The sequence below is a fragment of the Sipha flava genome, unplaced genomic scaffold, assembly GCF_003268045.1.
Source record: "Sipha flava isolate LNK unplaced genomic scaffold, YSA_version1 73_pilon_pilon, whole genome shotgun sequence".
In the NCBI taxonomy this organism is placed as follows: Eukaryota; Metazoa; Arthropoda; class Insecta; order Hemiptera; family Aphididae; genus Sipha; species Sipha flava.
In genome coordinates, this window is record NW_020273613.1 from 4,218,513 (window position 1) to 4,235,543 (window position 17,031).

At 31.3% G+C, this 17,031-nt stretch overlaps 1 protein-coding gene across 1 annotated transcript in view; it reads left to right on the forward strand.

Moving 5' to 3' along the window:
• The window catches only part of LOC112692400 (astakine-like), an 82,201-nt gene extending 71,715 nt beyond the window's left edge, over positions 1-10,486 (forward strand). The window contains exon 3 of the mRNA XM_025567063.1: positions 9,471-10,486. Within this exon, the coding sequence (XP_025422848.1) occupies positions 9,471-9,748 (278 nt within the window). The 3' untranslated portion in view covers positions 9,749-10,486. The remainder of the gene's footprint in view (positions 1-9,470) is intronic.
• The last annotated feature ends 6,545 nt before the right edge of the window (positions 10,487-17,031 follow it).

Sequence of the window (17,031 nt, forward strand, 5' to 3'; positions counted from 1 at the left end):
CCCAACGTTGGCACTGCCGCACCCTCAGTGTTTTTAATTTTTAGGGAAAGGTTCATTTTATTCAAGAAGATGCTGAAGGGAGCCACTTTTATTGTACGAGTGATTTTGCTAATAAAAATATACGTACCTTCGACAAAAGTGCAATTACTAATTATGGTTTTTCCGTTAACATTAATTTTGTGTCCTACTTAAATGACTGATTTTAAAAAGTAGACTAACTTTTTAAAGCGAAAAAATTAAGGAAAACGGATACAGTGATCAGAGATTTTTCTAAGCTTAAAGGAGCCTTTGAGTGAATAAAAGTTGGGAAACATTGCCATAAGGTTTGACTTTCTTTGTGGCTGAGGTATACGTGCACATTAATATGTTAAATATACGTATTAACTGTATACTGTTGCCGTATATTGTTGTACCGTAGAGAAACTGTAAAGTAAAAAAGTACAAATAAACGAAAATATACCTTAGCGTTTCGCACATTATAATATTATTATCTTTTTCTGCGCAGTGCAGAAATAAAATAAAATCGCTCGCACGGAAGATAATCGGCGTACGTTTATAATTTCGCAGAATATCATATGCGTTTGCATTTTAAAATTATTGTGAATATACATATACTTTACTGTTACATACTCTTTAGAACACTTTGCAATTTAAATGCTCTGAAACACTAGGTAAATATGGTTCACTAAAAAAAAGAACAAAATAATTGAATGGTGATGAGGTTGTCACGAAAACATGATTAATCATTTGTTTTAGAACTCAGTGAACTACTAAGCAATTATCCACTAATTTCATCAATTATTCATTGATCATTTTATTTATTACTTATTTCGGAATAATTTACACGATTAAACGTATTCATTAAATGTGTTGTTTTCTTTTTATTTCATTTGAACAATAATAATAATGCTGTGTAACATTTTCAAAAAAGCAGTTTTATCGCTCAGCAAGTGCAATGCAACTTCTTATTATAACTATTTTTTACGTAATTTACATATTTTCAGTGTTATGCGATAGTTGAAAGTCTTTTAAAACTACTCGAATAATACCTCAACAATTCTGAATAAATGTTTGATGTATAAATAACGGGTCTTGTTCTTATAAGATCAATAGAACGAATTTAAATCTTTTTCTCAAGTGATAAATGTTATATCAGTCGAAATACGTATGTGATAGAAAATCGAAACAACCATCAACGAATAAGAAATATCGAATAATCGAATTTCCGTGTAATATATTATTACTTAGTTCAATAATCATAGTGGACGTCGCGAAGAGTTTGAAAATATCCGTCCTGAAGCTGAAACACTGAACACTAACGTTTGACAAAACATTTTTCAAACGGTCTGAACAAACGCAATCAGCAACGTTACGTACTGAAAATGTCTCCCACGGAAATGTTGTTTTTCACGTCGGTTCCTTGTGCGATTTTTCTACATCATATTTCAACCCGTGGAAGTTATTATTTTCGCATTATCATCCCTACGTACCCGAATGTATCGTAGCGACGGTCCACTTGTTTAGAATATTTGCATTTATTTCCTTTTGCGCTACCGGTGCAACGCGACGTTTGCGCAGCTATTATGTTATATATTAAATCAGAGACGGAACTAAGGGGTAAAAGACAGGGATTCTTCCCCGTGTGTAAAATTTTAAGGGGTGGAATTTTTGTAATTATTAACAACTAATTTGATGTTTTCAACTTTGTTAAATACTGATATTAGGTTAAAACTCAATAAGTATGATTGTATATTAATTATTAGAAAATAATTTTTGAGAAAAGTATTTGATTATTGGTCTATGATAGGGTATAATCTTAAAATTTTCCCCGGGCGTAAAAATTCCTAGTTCCACCTCTGTATTATATTTATCTATCTATATAATAATTAAGTTTTCATAAAACTATCTAGAAAGTTAAAGCAGCTAAATAAAGTATCGAATTCGGAAAGAAACCGAAAGCAAAATAAACAAAAACAACAAATCGATACAAAACTACAGTTATTCTAAGAGTGGTTAGTAACTTTTATGTTGTTTCAAGACATGCGAGTGTACCGACATGGGCGCACCGATTGTGGCGGAGTAACTGATCTATTGCACGAATTCACGTGGTTCATATGGAAATTAAAACAATCAATCGCCATATGTTCCTGTTGGTTTTCGAAATCAACAGGAAAAAAAATGAAAAGAAAAAGATTGAACCGAAATTAATTCGAATTTAACGATACGATCGTTTTTTATCGCTCACATAAAAACTTAAATCCGCAGCGATCCGGGTTTAAACGGTAATGGATTTCCAAAACCGGTACGTTCAAAATGAAAACAGGTATTGTTCGCGGCATGTATAACTCAAACTATTTAATAAATACGGAGCAAGATATATTCAAATTCTATTTTTTTTTTTTTACTTTCATGTTATTTATGGAAAATAAGCAAAAACGGTAGTACAGGTAGAGCCATCGCATCCACCCTTTCGAAAATAATTTATATTATTATCTGTCTGCGCCGCAATATGTTCAGTTGGAAAAAAACGTTCTATTATACTATAGGCCATAGAGAATATTCGGTCATTAGTTTCCCGATTTTGAATATAACTGTGTAACGCTCACACACACATATAAATGCAAATGCATGTGTACTTGCACGTCACAAAATTGACGAAATATAAAAGTATGAATGAGCTAACGCCGCATATGTAAAGGCCAGGGATGTACGAAGGAACCGCCAACGGAAATAATGACAGCAAAGGATTTATATTGTTTTAGTTTATATGATATAGTTACCGATTGATTGTAACGAGAAATTTTGTTCTCTTTCCCTCTCTCTCATACTGATTTTCACTGCCTGTATTACATAATTATTCTCCGATAGTAACTTGCCTCGCCAATAATACAAACGCTTAACGTTATAATTGAATAAGTACGCGTGCTAAACTAAAAAGTTTTTGCTGTTTACACCACTCTGTTAAAATGTACAATATCTTTCATGTATTTGGCCGTATCATGGATTTTAGATTATAGTCTTGACCGAATCTCCGTGGAAAGGACTATTGATTTTATGGCTTTTAAATATCATGGCTTCCGCAATGAGGTCAGCTGAACATTTTCTGATAGTTATGTTTGTTGAAATGTTATTCCGTATGTTATTGTCCCGACTCGCTATTTAATATTACTGGCAATTCTAATAACTCAAAATAAGGATTAGTGAAGATTATTAGGGTTGGAGAGTTTTTTTATTTTTAAATATTGCTTCCACATCACATAATTATGTCCCAACTGACTATATGTTTATAGCTTCGTTCACTTGCGTATAATATATGGTACTCTAGTTTCATCAACACATTACTGATGAATAATTTTATGATTCCATTTCTCTTGTCTCATATTCACGTTTTAAGATACCACTGCACTGTTTACTTATTGATAAACGGTTCTTTTCTGTTTGTTGTTTAACGTTAGTTGTCGTTGGTCAATATGGATCCTACCTATAGTTGATTGATAAATCATTGAATTTATTTTGATTATTTGTTAATATTCAATTAACGGTATTATACGGTTTTGTATTGTATGTATACTATACTGCAATATTATATGTATTCAAAGGACCTTATAGCGCTTATAAATATATTACAAAGGAATTATGATGAGTTTATCTATAATTTACTTGCATATCGTGCCTACTTGACGTCTCACGTGAGGACAAAAATTGAAAGAACTCGAATGTTTCTTCCATCGTCGTCGTTGCCGTCTCTCATTATATGATAACGTTACATCGATCTAAGCCGATAACGGTATTTGCTGCTACGGTGAAATTAGGTAAAATATATATATATTTTTTGTTATTATTGTTCCATTATTATTCGAAAACCCAACCGATTCGAAACAGTAACGCTATCGTTTTATTACCGACTGATCGACTAAAAAATATCAAAAATATCACTTCACATTGCATAGTCGATCTGACCTATGAAAAGTCGTTCGGACGTATTTCATCGTAATATTATACATAATATTACTATAGTAAATATGCTCAGAGCCGGAAAATATATCGTCAAATTACTTTTGGTATGCGGGTTGAAAACTACTGGAAAAAGGAACGAACAATAACATCCGAATGCACTAGTATTCAGATCGAAAGAGTTCGCGGTGATTTACGTTTTTCGATTTTAAACATTTCGATTCGTTCGTGATTACTCGCAAGTGCGACTCTGGGGATCTATTTTGGGTGAGGGCCAAGTTCCTAAACAAAAACTTTATAAAAAAACACATTTTAGATAACAAACTCTATGCGTCAATTTTAGTCTCGAAAGAAGTATATAAAAAGCCATCTACACATATAAAATTCTCTATGTGCGTTTATTAAACATAAATTGGACAGCATATGTTCAGTCACTTTCGAACCAAGCCATGTTTTACTCTTTTTAGAGTTCAAAAACTTCTTTTTGCAGTAGTAACACTTACTGGCAAAGTTACCAATGTATATAATTATGTTTTTAAATATTGATAGAATTGAAAAAATATAGCTTTATTATTATGAACTCTTAGGCCTGGAATGGTGCGGCTCTTTCATCCCTTCCCCGGAACAACATGCTAATAAACGGTTATACATCGTCGGTATTGTTTCAGCTTATCTGTGTAGCATAAAACTTATAGTTGTGTGTCCGAAAAATGTTTTATCGTGACCACTTAATTGACGAAAAAAAAAAAAAAACGTTTAGGAATAATTTCATGTCACTTCAGTTTTTTATCCCTGTTTCCAAATTATGCGAAGTAATAACTTTTTTTATGGTGCAAAATACGTTCGGTATCTATTGATAACCATCTTAGAATATGACGCATGTAAATAGTGTATTTTTTTAACGCGCATATTCCGGTTTGATACTGCGTGTGTGTCGACTCAATTTTGTATTTTTTAAACATCTGGATTCGATTTCATAACGATGTTTACAAACGAATAAACGGATAAAATATTTTGTCTCCGTTGGCCAGGTACGTAGTATAACCGTGTATACTATTAAAAATAACAACACGAAGAATAATACATCTATTGGAAACCATCCGAAGAATGTGTGCACAATGTTTTAAGGTGCGTCGGAACACGTGTTTATATTATCACCATTGAACTGTATAGTTTATACGGTTATAATGTATTACGGTTTTTTCTATTGAATTTCATAATTTAAATGCAAATAGGTTGTATGCATCAGTCTGATTAGTTGTCTAGAATATTAGGTTATTTTTTGAAATAGGTTTTGTTTTAATTTTTATTTTTCGAACTATTCTACACTATTTTTTCGGTGATAGCGAGGGAGGGGTTGGGTATATACCTCATAACACTTTCGAGATCACATTATATCAGCATCATACGTTGTAATAGCGTGGTGCTCTAGAGGAGGGTGGAATAATCGGCATGAGTTTGAACTACTATACGAACCTTCTTGATTATTATAGTAAGTAACAAAAAAAGAGTTCTATTCGACCACCGATTTGGTAGTAAAATATTTTTTATCGTTAGTCAATAACCGAAACGTCAATTCCTAATTGAATGCAACTTAAATGTAAGAGTTTATACACCTAAGTTACTTTAACCATCTATACGATATGGTAAAGTTTTTATAAAAATGAATATTATAAAATATTTATTAGTATTTTTATTATCATAATAATATAAATCACGTTAAGCTTGATCTTTTGTATAAATATACCTACTAATCGGCTCGTAAAACTATTGACACAATATCTATACGAAATTTATAGAACTATTAGGCAACTATACAAGCGGGTATAATACGAAATGTATCGTTTGGTCACGGCTATTCGATAAAAAACATAAAAAACACCTATGTGACAATGTGTCGCAACGCGATAAAAATAATCGCCTACGTGCATAATGTTTTGCTTACCTGCGCCGTTAAAGTGTGAATTATTTATAATGAAAATTATTACTTATCCGCATATACCACTTTTTACGAACATTATCGACACCGCATTTCTAATTAAGCGTATTGTTTTTTTTCCTCATAAAACATTCAACGTCTTAACCGCTTTTACTTTCACTTATCGTAACAATTACGATAATTATTATTGTTTAAAGCTATATTTTAACAAAACGATTTTGATGTATTTAAAAAGCTGATGACGGACACTTATTATCGTTACAATTGTCTCGATATCAAAAGAAAAAAGAAATACAATTATATAAATGAATAAGAAGAGTTTTCGGAGGGCTTCAAACGGGTAATATAAGGGCTTGTTCACTATATATTTGGTCTAATGTCCATTTGTTTTTTTAAATTGTATTATTATTAAAACATAATATAGGTATGTATAGGTGTGTATCATATAATTGATTCTTAGTACACTTTTTTTGTATTTCATGAAAAACACGCGTAAACCTTAAAAATAGTATAGTGATATATATTTTATTTTAATGGTGAATTATCAATATTTTTTATGTATTTAGAATTATGTGACACAATAACTTAATGAATATTACGATTGATATAATAATTTAAATTCTGTTGATTTTTTTTTCCTTCTACTCGATAAATATGATTAAGTGATTTAATGAAATAATTGTAATCAATGCAGAGGTAAACGTGGTGAACACACTTTCAAACATAATTGTAACTATTTGATCACAGAGGGTAGGCTTATTGATTTCGCCTCAACTGCTTCAAGCAAAAAATTAATTAAAAATAAAACAATATTGTATGACATTACAAAAGTCAGTGATCTATAAGAGTTTTTCGGGAGCCGGGTTGGGTGGCCGCGATTTGTAACTTCGATGGAATAGCTTTAGGCTGTAGCGGTGGAGTAATAGTGATTCTTTAACTTCAACCCGACATATTGTGTCGTGCACGCATATTATATAGCTATTTATTCACGTGCTTTTTACAACGCGACCGTAGAAAGTTTAAGAACGGTAAATTTTTTGTCGCAATTACACCGTAAATGGTGTATTCTCGTGGGGCATACAAAAAGTGTGCGCATGTAAATCAAATATCTTCTAACTTTCCAGTAATAATGCCTCGTGGTTCATAGGGGTCACGGGGGAGGTGAGCTTGTCACATCTCTGAGCCACTTGGAAAAAAAGCACATACGGTTAGCCACTAGCTTAGCCATAAGAGCTTTCCCGCAGGAATAATCACTTGATGGATATTGGTCCATCTTTGATTGTTTTCACATTGTACATATATACGTATAGATGTATATCGACGTATATCTCGTCAAATCGGCATTAGGTAGTATTCATGCGCGTTACGTGCGAAATTATAAAAATAAATATAACTGTATATATGTATTTATTAATTTATTAGTTGTTTATAGAAATCTACATTCATGTTATTATGTAACTAAATATATACTATAACTATATTTTAAACTACCGTTGACGATAAAAAATGTCGCAAATGTATGCGCGTACAATACTTCAAAGCTACGCGTACTAATCGGTACCGTCTCCATTTTTGTCTATAACAACCCGTTTGCTGAGAAAATAACACGACTGCACGGATCGCGATTTGCGTATCGGGACTGTATTATTTTTATTTACGGATAAAGTGATATTCGTAATACATAATTTGTGGGGCCCTGTACAAGCCCGGTGCTGGTAACACACGATTGCGTACGTTCGTTATCGGCGATACATTTTTAAACTACACGATTCCGTACGGTTTTACCTGATTTTTAACTTAGGCGTTGATGCCGATTTTCATACCAGTATCGGTGTATACCACATGCCTATACGAGTGAACTTGAAAAAGTTAATAAATACTTTGTATTTTATCGTTTTTATACTTATGTTTATTGTTATTGATATCGAATACATCAGATATTACGAAATATTACGTTGTTTCCGTTATATTATATAGTATTTTCCAAGTTTCAGTAATAGTTATAGGTTATAGATGTCAAGGAATCCAAATTTAAGCATTTTTCAAACAGTTTATTAACAATAATTTTATTAATATAAAAATTGATATTTTATTTATTTATTAATAAATTATTATTTTTTTTATGAATTATTATAGAACTGTAAATAAATAAATAATTGTAAATACATTTATTCTATATGTATTAGATATAAAACGGTGAAATTAGTAAATTTGACAACGTTGCATACAATTCCATAGGCAATCGTGTTTATTTATATTTCTTACCCACCTTTTTTGTTACCCATATACAAACATACATAATCGTGTTGTCAAAAAAGACTAATGTACACCGGGATAGTCGAATTGCACTTATTACCTACAAATAAATGGTCGAATTGCACTTAGATTGAAAAAAGGTAATGGCCGAACTGCACTCGTTCAAAAAAATTATTAAAATGGAAACCCCTTTAAAAATATTACGAATCTTTCTGTTGAAGAACGTCACGGCGTACTTATTTAACTGCATTATATATTAGTCCGTGCCATTTAGATAACGCAGATAATATTATATTATAATAACATATATATTCAGAAGCGTAATACCAGAATAGAATTTTTGAATACAGCTAGTCATAACTACAAAAAGTGATAGAAATGACAAAAAAAAAATTATAGTTATGACATTAATTAAATATGATGATTAAAAAAATATATATATATAATAATAATAATAATAATAATATGTATAACATAACAATTATAATGTAAATGAATATAATTAACATAATGTTATTTATAAAACAATTATTTTTAACCATGCCGCCAATGATTACTAAATGATACTAAATGTAACTAAATAAAATAAATCTAACCCCTTCAAATTCATGATAATTTTATTGAAATACTTTTTTGACTTCAAGCGCAGTTCGACCACTTCCTGCTTTTTACCCAAGTACAGTTCGACCATTACCTTTTTTAAACCCAGGTGCAATTCGACTAAAATAAGTGCAATTCGATCATACCCATGTACGCTATCGTGTTCTACCCTGCGGGCAGGTGCGATCGCATCGCTTGCTCTCAGTCTCGGGCTGGCACTACGTGACCGCAGATACCGTTGATCAGCGAGTGGTATTCATTAGTGATAGGAATAATGGAATCATTCAATTATTATAATAATAAAATTATTTTAATAATTGAAATGATGGTATTGTAAATATTTATCAAAAACAAATTAATGAAGTTATTCAAAAAATAAGCGTGTTATAAATTTATCAAAAAGTATAAAACTACATAATTCCAAGAATTGTTTAATTAAGAAGTCTACTCCCATCAATATTGTATTGTTATTTATTTTATTTTTAATCGCTGGTACAATATCCGGTATCGGAAATAGTAACACTAATCGGTTTAATACGTATAAGTATTTGTATTGAAAATGCATTTCATTTTAACAATTATAGATAAAATCGTTTGATTATTTTTGCAACCAGTTCGAGCAGTTAAATCATGAATCATATGAATACTCGATTATTTTTTTTCCGATTACTAATCATTCGATTGTACCCATCACCAGTATTCATGTGTTGTCTATCCGCAGGTATGATGAGGTACAGTGTGCCCGTTTGCAAACGACTAGGCGACGAGGGTGAGACGTGCCGTCCGCGCGGTGACGACGTGCCACAGAACACGACCGTGCACTACCCGGACGGGTCGTCCGCCCAACTGAACGTGCACATGGTGGTGTGCCCGTGCGCCACGGGGCTGGAGTGCTCCGACGGGATGGCGTGCATCGGACTAGACGGGGCTGGTAAGCTAGTGCTCCGCGAAGATTACACCGACGTGGACGAGCTAAACCAACTGCGACGACGACGATGAGCTCATCACACGCCGCAACGCCCTACCCACCTGTTTTTTTTTTTTTTTTTTTTGTATGCGTTTACGAAACAATCACGAACAACCCGTCGTGAGCAAACATTATGTACCGTAACCACCACCACAACCGTCACCGCCTCTACATCACTACTGCCTTCTATTCGTTTTACGTTCATCACATCTTAATATGATTCGTATTTTGTACGTTTTCACCCCCAAGACGAACCGTTCGATTTCGTGCGAAACATATTTTCGTTACGCCACCCTTTCCTGTTTCCATACCGCTCCATAACGTCCTTCTAGGTTTTACCCCGAAAAGTTTGTCGTCTGATTTCTTTTAAAAAAATAAAAATAAATACATTTTTCGATCGGGTCGAACAAAACACGAAACCGAGTCGGACGGAAACACTAGTAACCTGTATTAATTACCGATCCGAATGATCAAACGTGCTCTCAGCGGTTCGTGATCGTACACGCTAATCTTGTACGTTAAATCGTTTTTAAGAGCAAAAAATACCAATAATTTGTGTAAACTTTAGTTGTTGTACGTACCTACACGTCGCACTGCAGTAGCTATCTGCATTACAATTCAATTTAACTTATACAATTTTGTCAACCATAGGCAAAATAGGTATTTGTTTTTTTTAATTTTTTTTTTTTATGTGATAATTTATTTGTATCTGAAGGTGATTTTTCATGATGAGCTTGTTCGTCTAATATATTATTATTATTATAAAATAATTTTTATTTATATTATTTGTTTGCACTTTACAGTCGATATAATCGATTTTTAATAGTATATTTGCATAGAAACTATATATATATATATATATGTATTAAAACAAAAATTAACGAACCAACATAGCGTTTTATTTTGTCACGTTTTCCATTTGTCTACTCCGAACCTATTTAGCACCGCAGTTTATTATCCTGTATGAAGAGTTATGGTTTTTTTTTTCATTTTCAATTTCAATTTTATTTTTATTATAATCATCTTCTCAAGAAGACTCTACGACGATATTTTTATAGATCCGGTGCAGCGACGGCTATGAGGTTTATACACACCAATAGTTCTCAAACTGTCCCAGTACTCTACGGACATAATTGAATTCAATCAAATCACTAATGGTGTGATTTTTACACTTGTATTATATAAAATATATATTGAACACATAATTATTATACATAATCAAACACGCGCATTTATTTCTTCCTTCAGAGGTTAAAGCAGAAAAACAGTATCACTGCTACTAAATAATATTTGTGTTCTGTTTTATTTTTTTAAAAACTAATCCTATATTTTTGTACTCATACAGCCATACGAATCATAAAAGAAATAAATCTCTGGCGATACAATATCATCCAAACCACATTGTATACAATGTTATAATAATTATAATAATAATTACAATAATTACAATTATTGGAAATAACGACGATAATAAGAAAATGTTCGCTTCAATATCGAGAACAATAAGAACGAATGACTGAAAAAAAATAACAAATATGAACACAACCAAAATTTGCGTGCACACACACACAATACATATTAAAAATGGTGATTTTCTTTTATAAAAATCAACTGCATGCGATTAGCGCCATATGCATTAAACTCAATTTTTTTTTTTTTAATTTTATTTGATAATATGCAATCTGTACAATTTATTGATACAATAAGAATATGCGTGCAATTGTTAGTATTTAAAGTAATAACTTTAAATCAATTTATTTTACTATTGCACAGATCATTTTCTTCTCTTTATTTTGGTCCTCCGTTATGGATATAAGTTCGAATGGTTGTGTCCCATGTAAAACGTATTTTTTACGTACTACGGATGTATCACATCCTACTAAACGATACGGCAGCATGCATGATCCAGTGGATCCGTGGTTATTTTTTAAATAATAATATCAAGCATGTAGTCATACTTAGGAAAGACTGCAAACAAACAAGATAGATTTTACTTATCTCATACAGTTCGAAAATCAATACAATAACTATAATTCAAGTAACTATATTTTAATAGGTAAAATTGTTATACATAAAATTAAGATATTTAAAGAGAAAATTAAGTAATCCAATTCTATCTAGGTTTCCAAGGTTTCAAACTTAATGGAAACCATGAACACATAAACAGTGACGGTGTTTAATATGTTAAATATGTGCTGGTCGGTAAAATAACGATAACAGTAAGAGATTGTCGTTGAACAGACGAGTTATCAATCCGTAAGAGCAGTACTGTGATTAGTGTCTCAGTCAACGATGCAGTACATCATTTATATTACAACCACATTAAATTATGCGTTATTTGGCAAAATGAAAAATGTTGAAAAAATAAAAAACACAAATAATTCATCCAAATCTCAATCACGGTTATAGTGATAATTCACGTTATCAGTTATTTTTCTATTAGTCTTTATGCTAAAAAGATAACTGCTGCCGTTATAAAATCATTAAGTTATGCCCAACCCTGTGTTAACATGTCAATAGCTATGAAATGATTTAGAAATAAAAATCATGCACTCGAACACTAGTGTTATGATCCATTTTAACATGCAAAATTAAGAACATTGAGAAATCTTCACGAGTGGCTGATATAAACGTTAAAGTCTATATAATTATATGTATATTGAACGATATATACATATAACGAGAAAAGATCAATAGTCTAGCAGTATATGGGACTGATAGTACATAGGGTCGATAGTTTATACTCGTAGAATATAATACGTGTAATGATAAAAAAATATTTATGCATAATTTTATCGGGAATATAAAAAGAGGGATCACAAAAAAAGGTCTAGAGATGCCTTAGAAAGGTTATGTAATACTAAATTTTTGATAACCTATAATTTATTCGGTTCACTGTTTGTCGGTCATATAAATTGTTTGCCCTACGGTTGTCAGCTCGATGTTTGCTTTTTTGTATTACACGCATTTAGTATACAATTATTTTGAAATATATCAAAAATATGTACATGAATTTTCTAATAACTTCTAATTATTGCGATAAAATATAAATTAAACGAAATTAATAATTGTTACCAGAAAAAAAAAAATTTAAATTTTACTGAAATAGTTATTATATAATAACACAATTATTGGGCATTGACGAGTACCGACTCCGGTTTATGTGTAGAATTTATGGATTATATTAGTAATGCATTTATTTATTTTTTAAAAATTTTAATTTATTTGAGTTAACACTCAGTCTTAGGCTCATCACGAAAGTTATCATTAGTACGATGGTATTTTTTTGTGATCTAACTTTTGGGTTGCAATACCAAAATCTGATACTGTATATGAATTCAAAAATAAATTATTTTTTAAAAACCTCAGTTGAATTTCATTTTTTCTCCCGGGCCTGTTTTCTACTGCTTACCATTTCGCATCCCATAAAAGTGTGAATCTATTCGATTACCGATACCTAATTTTTTACTTACATAATTTTTAAATGGTACATTAAGTGGACACTACATAGTTTGCATAAAATTCGAAATTTTAAACAGTAATTATTGATAGAAGATAAGTAATGAAGTGAACTATCGACCACTAACTACCAAAAAATATTTGTTTTCCCCACTAAAATATCAAATCATTGTATTCTACGATGTACCATAAACTCATTCAATTAAATACACACGGAAGCTGATATTTTATTTTTGATTTTCAAGTGTTCTCTGTTTCACGATAGGATTGTTCGATAAAAGATGTGTAGTAAAAAAATAAAAATATTTTTATCAAATTATTTCAGAACTCCTCGTACACTTCCGGAGTGGATAGCGTTGAATGCTTCGATTAGAGGCTCAAATCGTATATGAAGTCACATCATCGCAACACAATGACCATAATCGAATATTACGTCGTAACATACGTCATGCGTTACGAGTCGTAACTTCTCAAGAGTTGCAGCGAGACATATACGTGCGTCGTCTATGAGTGAAAAGCTTCGATCGGAGAATACGGCATTAACTCAATCGATAAAAATGCATCGTTGGCTCGGACCTGTTGGGTGGGTAGGTATTCGGTCCTGTTACGCATTAATAATGAAGTGCAGTTGGCAACACTTCCGCGTGTTCTGACGTGAACTAGTTTGGTAACGCTCATTTGTGAACACATATGTTTTCTCCTTCTTCACCGCCTGCGAAATTTGAAATCGTGTCATAGTCACGAGCGTCTAGAGACAGCGCCTCTTATCTGCACTATTATTATCAGTAATTACACTATCACTACAGTTGCCTTATCACTTAATCGGTTGATTACATTTAAATATTATATTTAAACAAACAGCCATAGTATTATAATATTTAATAATTATATTAATTGTAATATATTAATTATTTAGTATAATTAATTTATATAGTACAAACTACAATGTCATCAAGTGAAGAATTAGAAATGTTATATATGTCTTTCCTTGTAATATTTTTTTTTCAATATTATAATCAGTTTCATTTCGTAACAGATCAATTATTACATTTGGTGGGATTCCACCTATAATTATAATTATAAGTAAATATTATATAGGTATAATTTCAAAATATAATTTAGTACTTTAGTTTCTTAAGTAATTGAATATAATACTTACAAGATTTACTCTACAGTACATTTTAATTAAATATAGATATTTATTTATTTACACAGTTTAGTCTTGTAGTCTTGTGAAAAATACTTTTATTTTGTATTCAAATACTATTAGATAATTAGAATATAATATTTTTTGCCCCGCTAATATTTGACAGTTTTGGATTGGGTGGTAATGAATATATGAGAGAATATGTATTCAAATAATTTACAAATACTTTACAAACAAGACTGGTTTTACATAATATTATGAATTTTTTAAATCATTACCTTGAAGAGAACAAAATTTTAAATTTATTACTTCTAATTCTTCACTTTATGACATTGTAGTTTGTACTATATAAATTAATAATACTAAATAATTAATATATTACAATTAATATAATTATTAAATAATATAATATTAAGGCTGTTTGCTTAAATATAATATTTAAATGTAATCAACCGATTATGTGATAAGGCAACTGTAGTGATAGTTTAATACTGATAATAATAGTGCAGATAAGATGCGCTGTTTCTAGACGCTTGTGTCATGGTCGGCTCATTTAACTAGTCCCCTCTACTATCACAATAGATGCATCCATATTAGTATTATCACAGTGTATTATCATCATATCTTATGATGTTATCAACTGTTTAAGTAATGTGTATTTAACTTATTTTTATCCAAATTTTTGTCAAGAGTGTAGGTATATTATATTATTTTATTTTGGAAAAAATTAGGTGTTAATGGTCTGAAAAAAATGTTGTTAATACTTAATAGTTTTGTTAGCAGTGAGTGTGTAGATATATATTTATTAGTATGAGTAAGTTTTTAAAATTATTATTTATTATTTTTTTGTGTATTTTGTATGTATATACAATGTATTAAAAAATATATTATTTTGTTTTGTTTTTATAGATACCAAGAGTAAAGCAAGTGTATGTACTTTTAAACATTTTTGTATGTTAATTGTAATGATTGTTTTATAAATATTTATAGTCGACATTTGAATTGGTTTTTATGTTTAATTATATATTCTTTTATTGTCATCAACCTATTGTATGAACTTTTGTTATCCTTTATCTCGAATACCTCTAGTCTCTGTTCTTCGGCTTCCCTTAATGTCCACGTCTCAGAACCATACAGGACAATAGGTCGTAATAATGTCATATACATTGTTATTTTTAAATTTTTAGAGAGTGTCCTCGATTTTAATACTCATTCTAATCCATAATATCCCTTGTTAGCAAATTGTATTCTTGATAACACTTTTGTCTTAAGTTCATTATCTTAAGTAATAATCGATCCCAGATATTTAAATTGTGGTACTTAATTACTAATATACATTACTTAAACAGTTGATAACATCATAAAATATGATGATAGTACACTGTTATAATACTAATATGGATGCATCTATTGTGATAGTGAAGAAGACTAGTTAAATGAGCTGACCATGACACGATTTTAAATTTTGCTCGCCGCCATCACAGGAGTGTAAAACACGCTCTGAAATGTGTCGTATTATTCACTTTCGTGATATATTTTGTATTCCGGTTGTGATCCGATTGATATTAGTTTTTTTTACAACAACCGTTTATGTGTGACGCGTGCGCCTTCGTCGCCGTTTAATTAAGTGAGCCTTTGCCGCCATTTTAATAAGTGCGCCTTCGCCGTACTTATTGATATTATACGACGCCCATCACCATTATACGATGTGTGATCCTCAATTTATTATGAACGTGGATCGTTTCGTTCTACCAGTCATCGGTACGTCGTCTTGAGGCAGGTCAAAATTTTTATTTTTCAATATTTATCTAAAAACATCTTCGTGCTGTGCGCCATTGGAGATATTTTTATTTTGTACATTATACATTGCTCTTCTCCCGTTGCTTTTAGTATGTAAGTTTATTTAATGTTTATTTTAACTTGACCAAATAATAATTTGCCTCTTTATAAATTAGTTGCTGATTAATTTTATTATATATCTCCTCCTTCATACTCTGGTTTCCATTTATACATGTGGCAATCGACCGGATTCTGCCGTTGTGATAACCTCTCGCCAGAAACACTTGGCGGGAATTTCGCGCGCACATTTTGTTTCTTCGAGCCGGATATTTGCCAGCATAATATATTTGGAAAATGGGTAAGCCAAAGACAGATACATCTAAAAAGGAGCTAACATGGGCGCGCGTGTTATGCATGATCAAATTGTCAAGTCTATCCATAGTATGCATTCGATGGCCGTCAAAGTCAACAAAAATGGTGCGCTGATTGAAAATTTGGCAGCTCGCATGGATAAATTATAAATTGTGTTTAAATTATTTCAAGAAAAACAAAATATGATTTTGGATGTTCTAATAGAACTCGATGAATTTTCCGTTGATTCAGACGCAACAGCCTCCACAGAAGAGTTGTACTACAACACTTGTGCTATAGCCGCTAAATTACTCAGTGTCAGTGGCGTAGCCAGGATTTTTAAATGGGGGGGGGGCTAACCACTTTTTTTCAGATAAGTAAGGTAAGAGAGGATATGAGAATTCACCCTTTACCCCCCCCCCCCCATCTACCAACAAGTTTCTAAACGTAATTCAAGCATTTTAGTATAGTTTTAAAAATATTTATTAATATATAATTTATAATAATAATAAAAATTTTGGTTTCAGTGTTCAGTCACTTGTTCCACTCTGACAGCTGCATTCTCTTAGGCGAATTTCT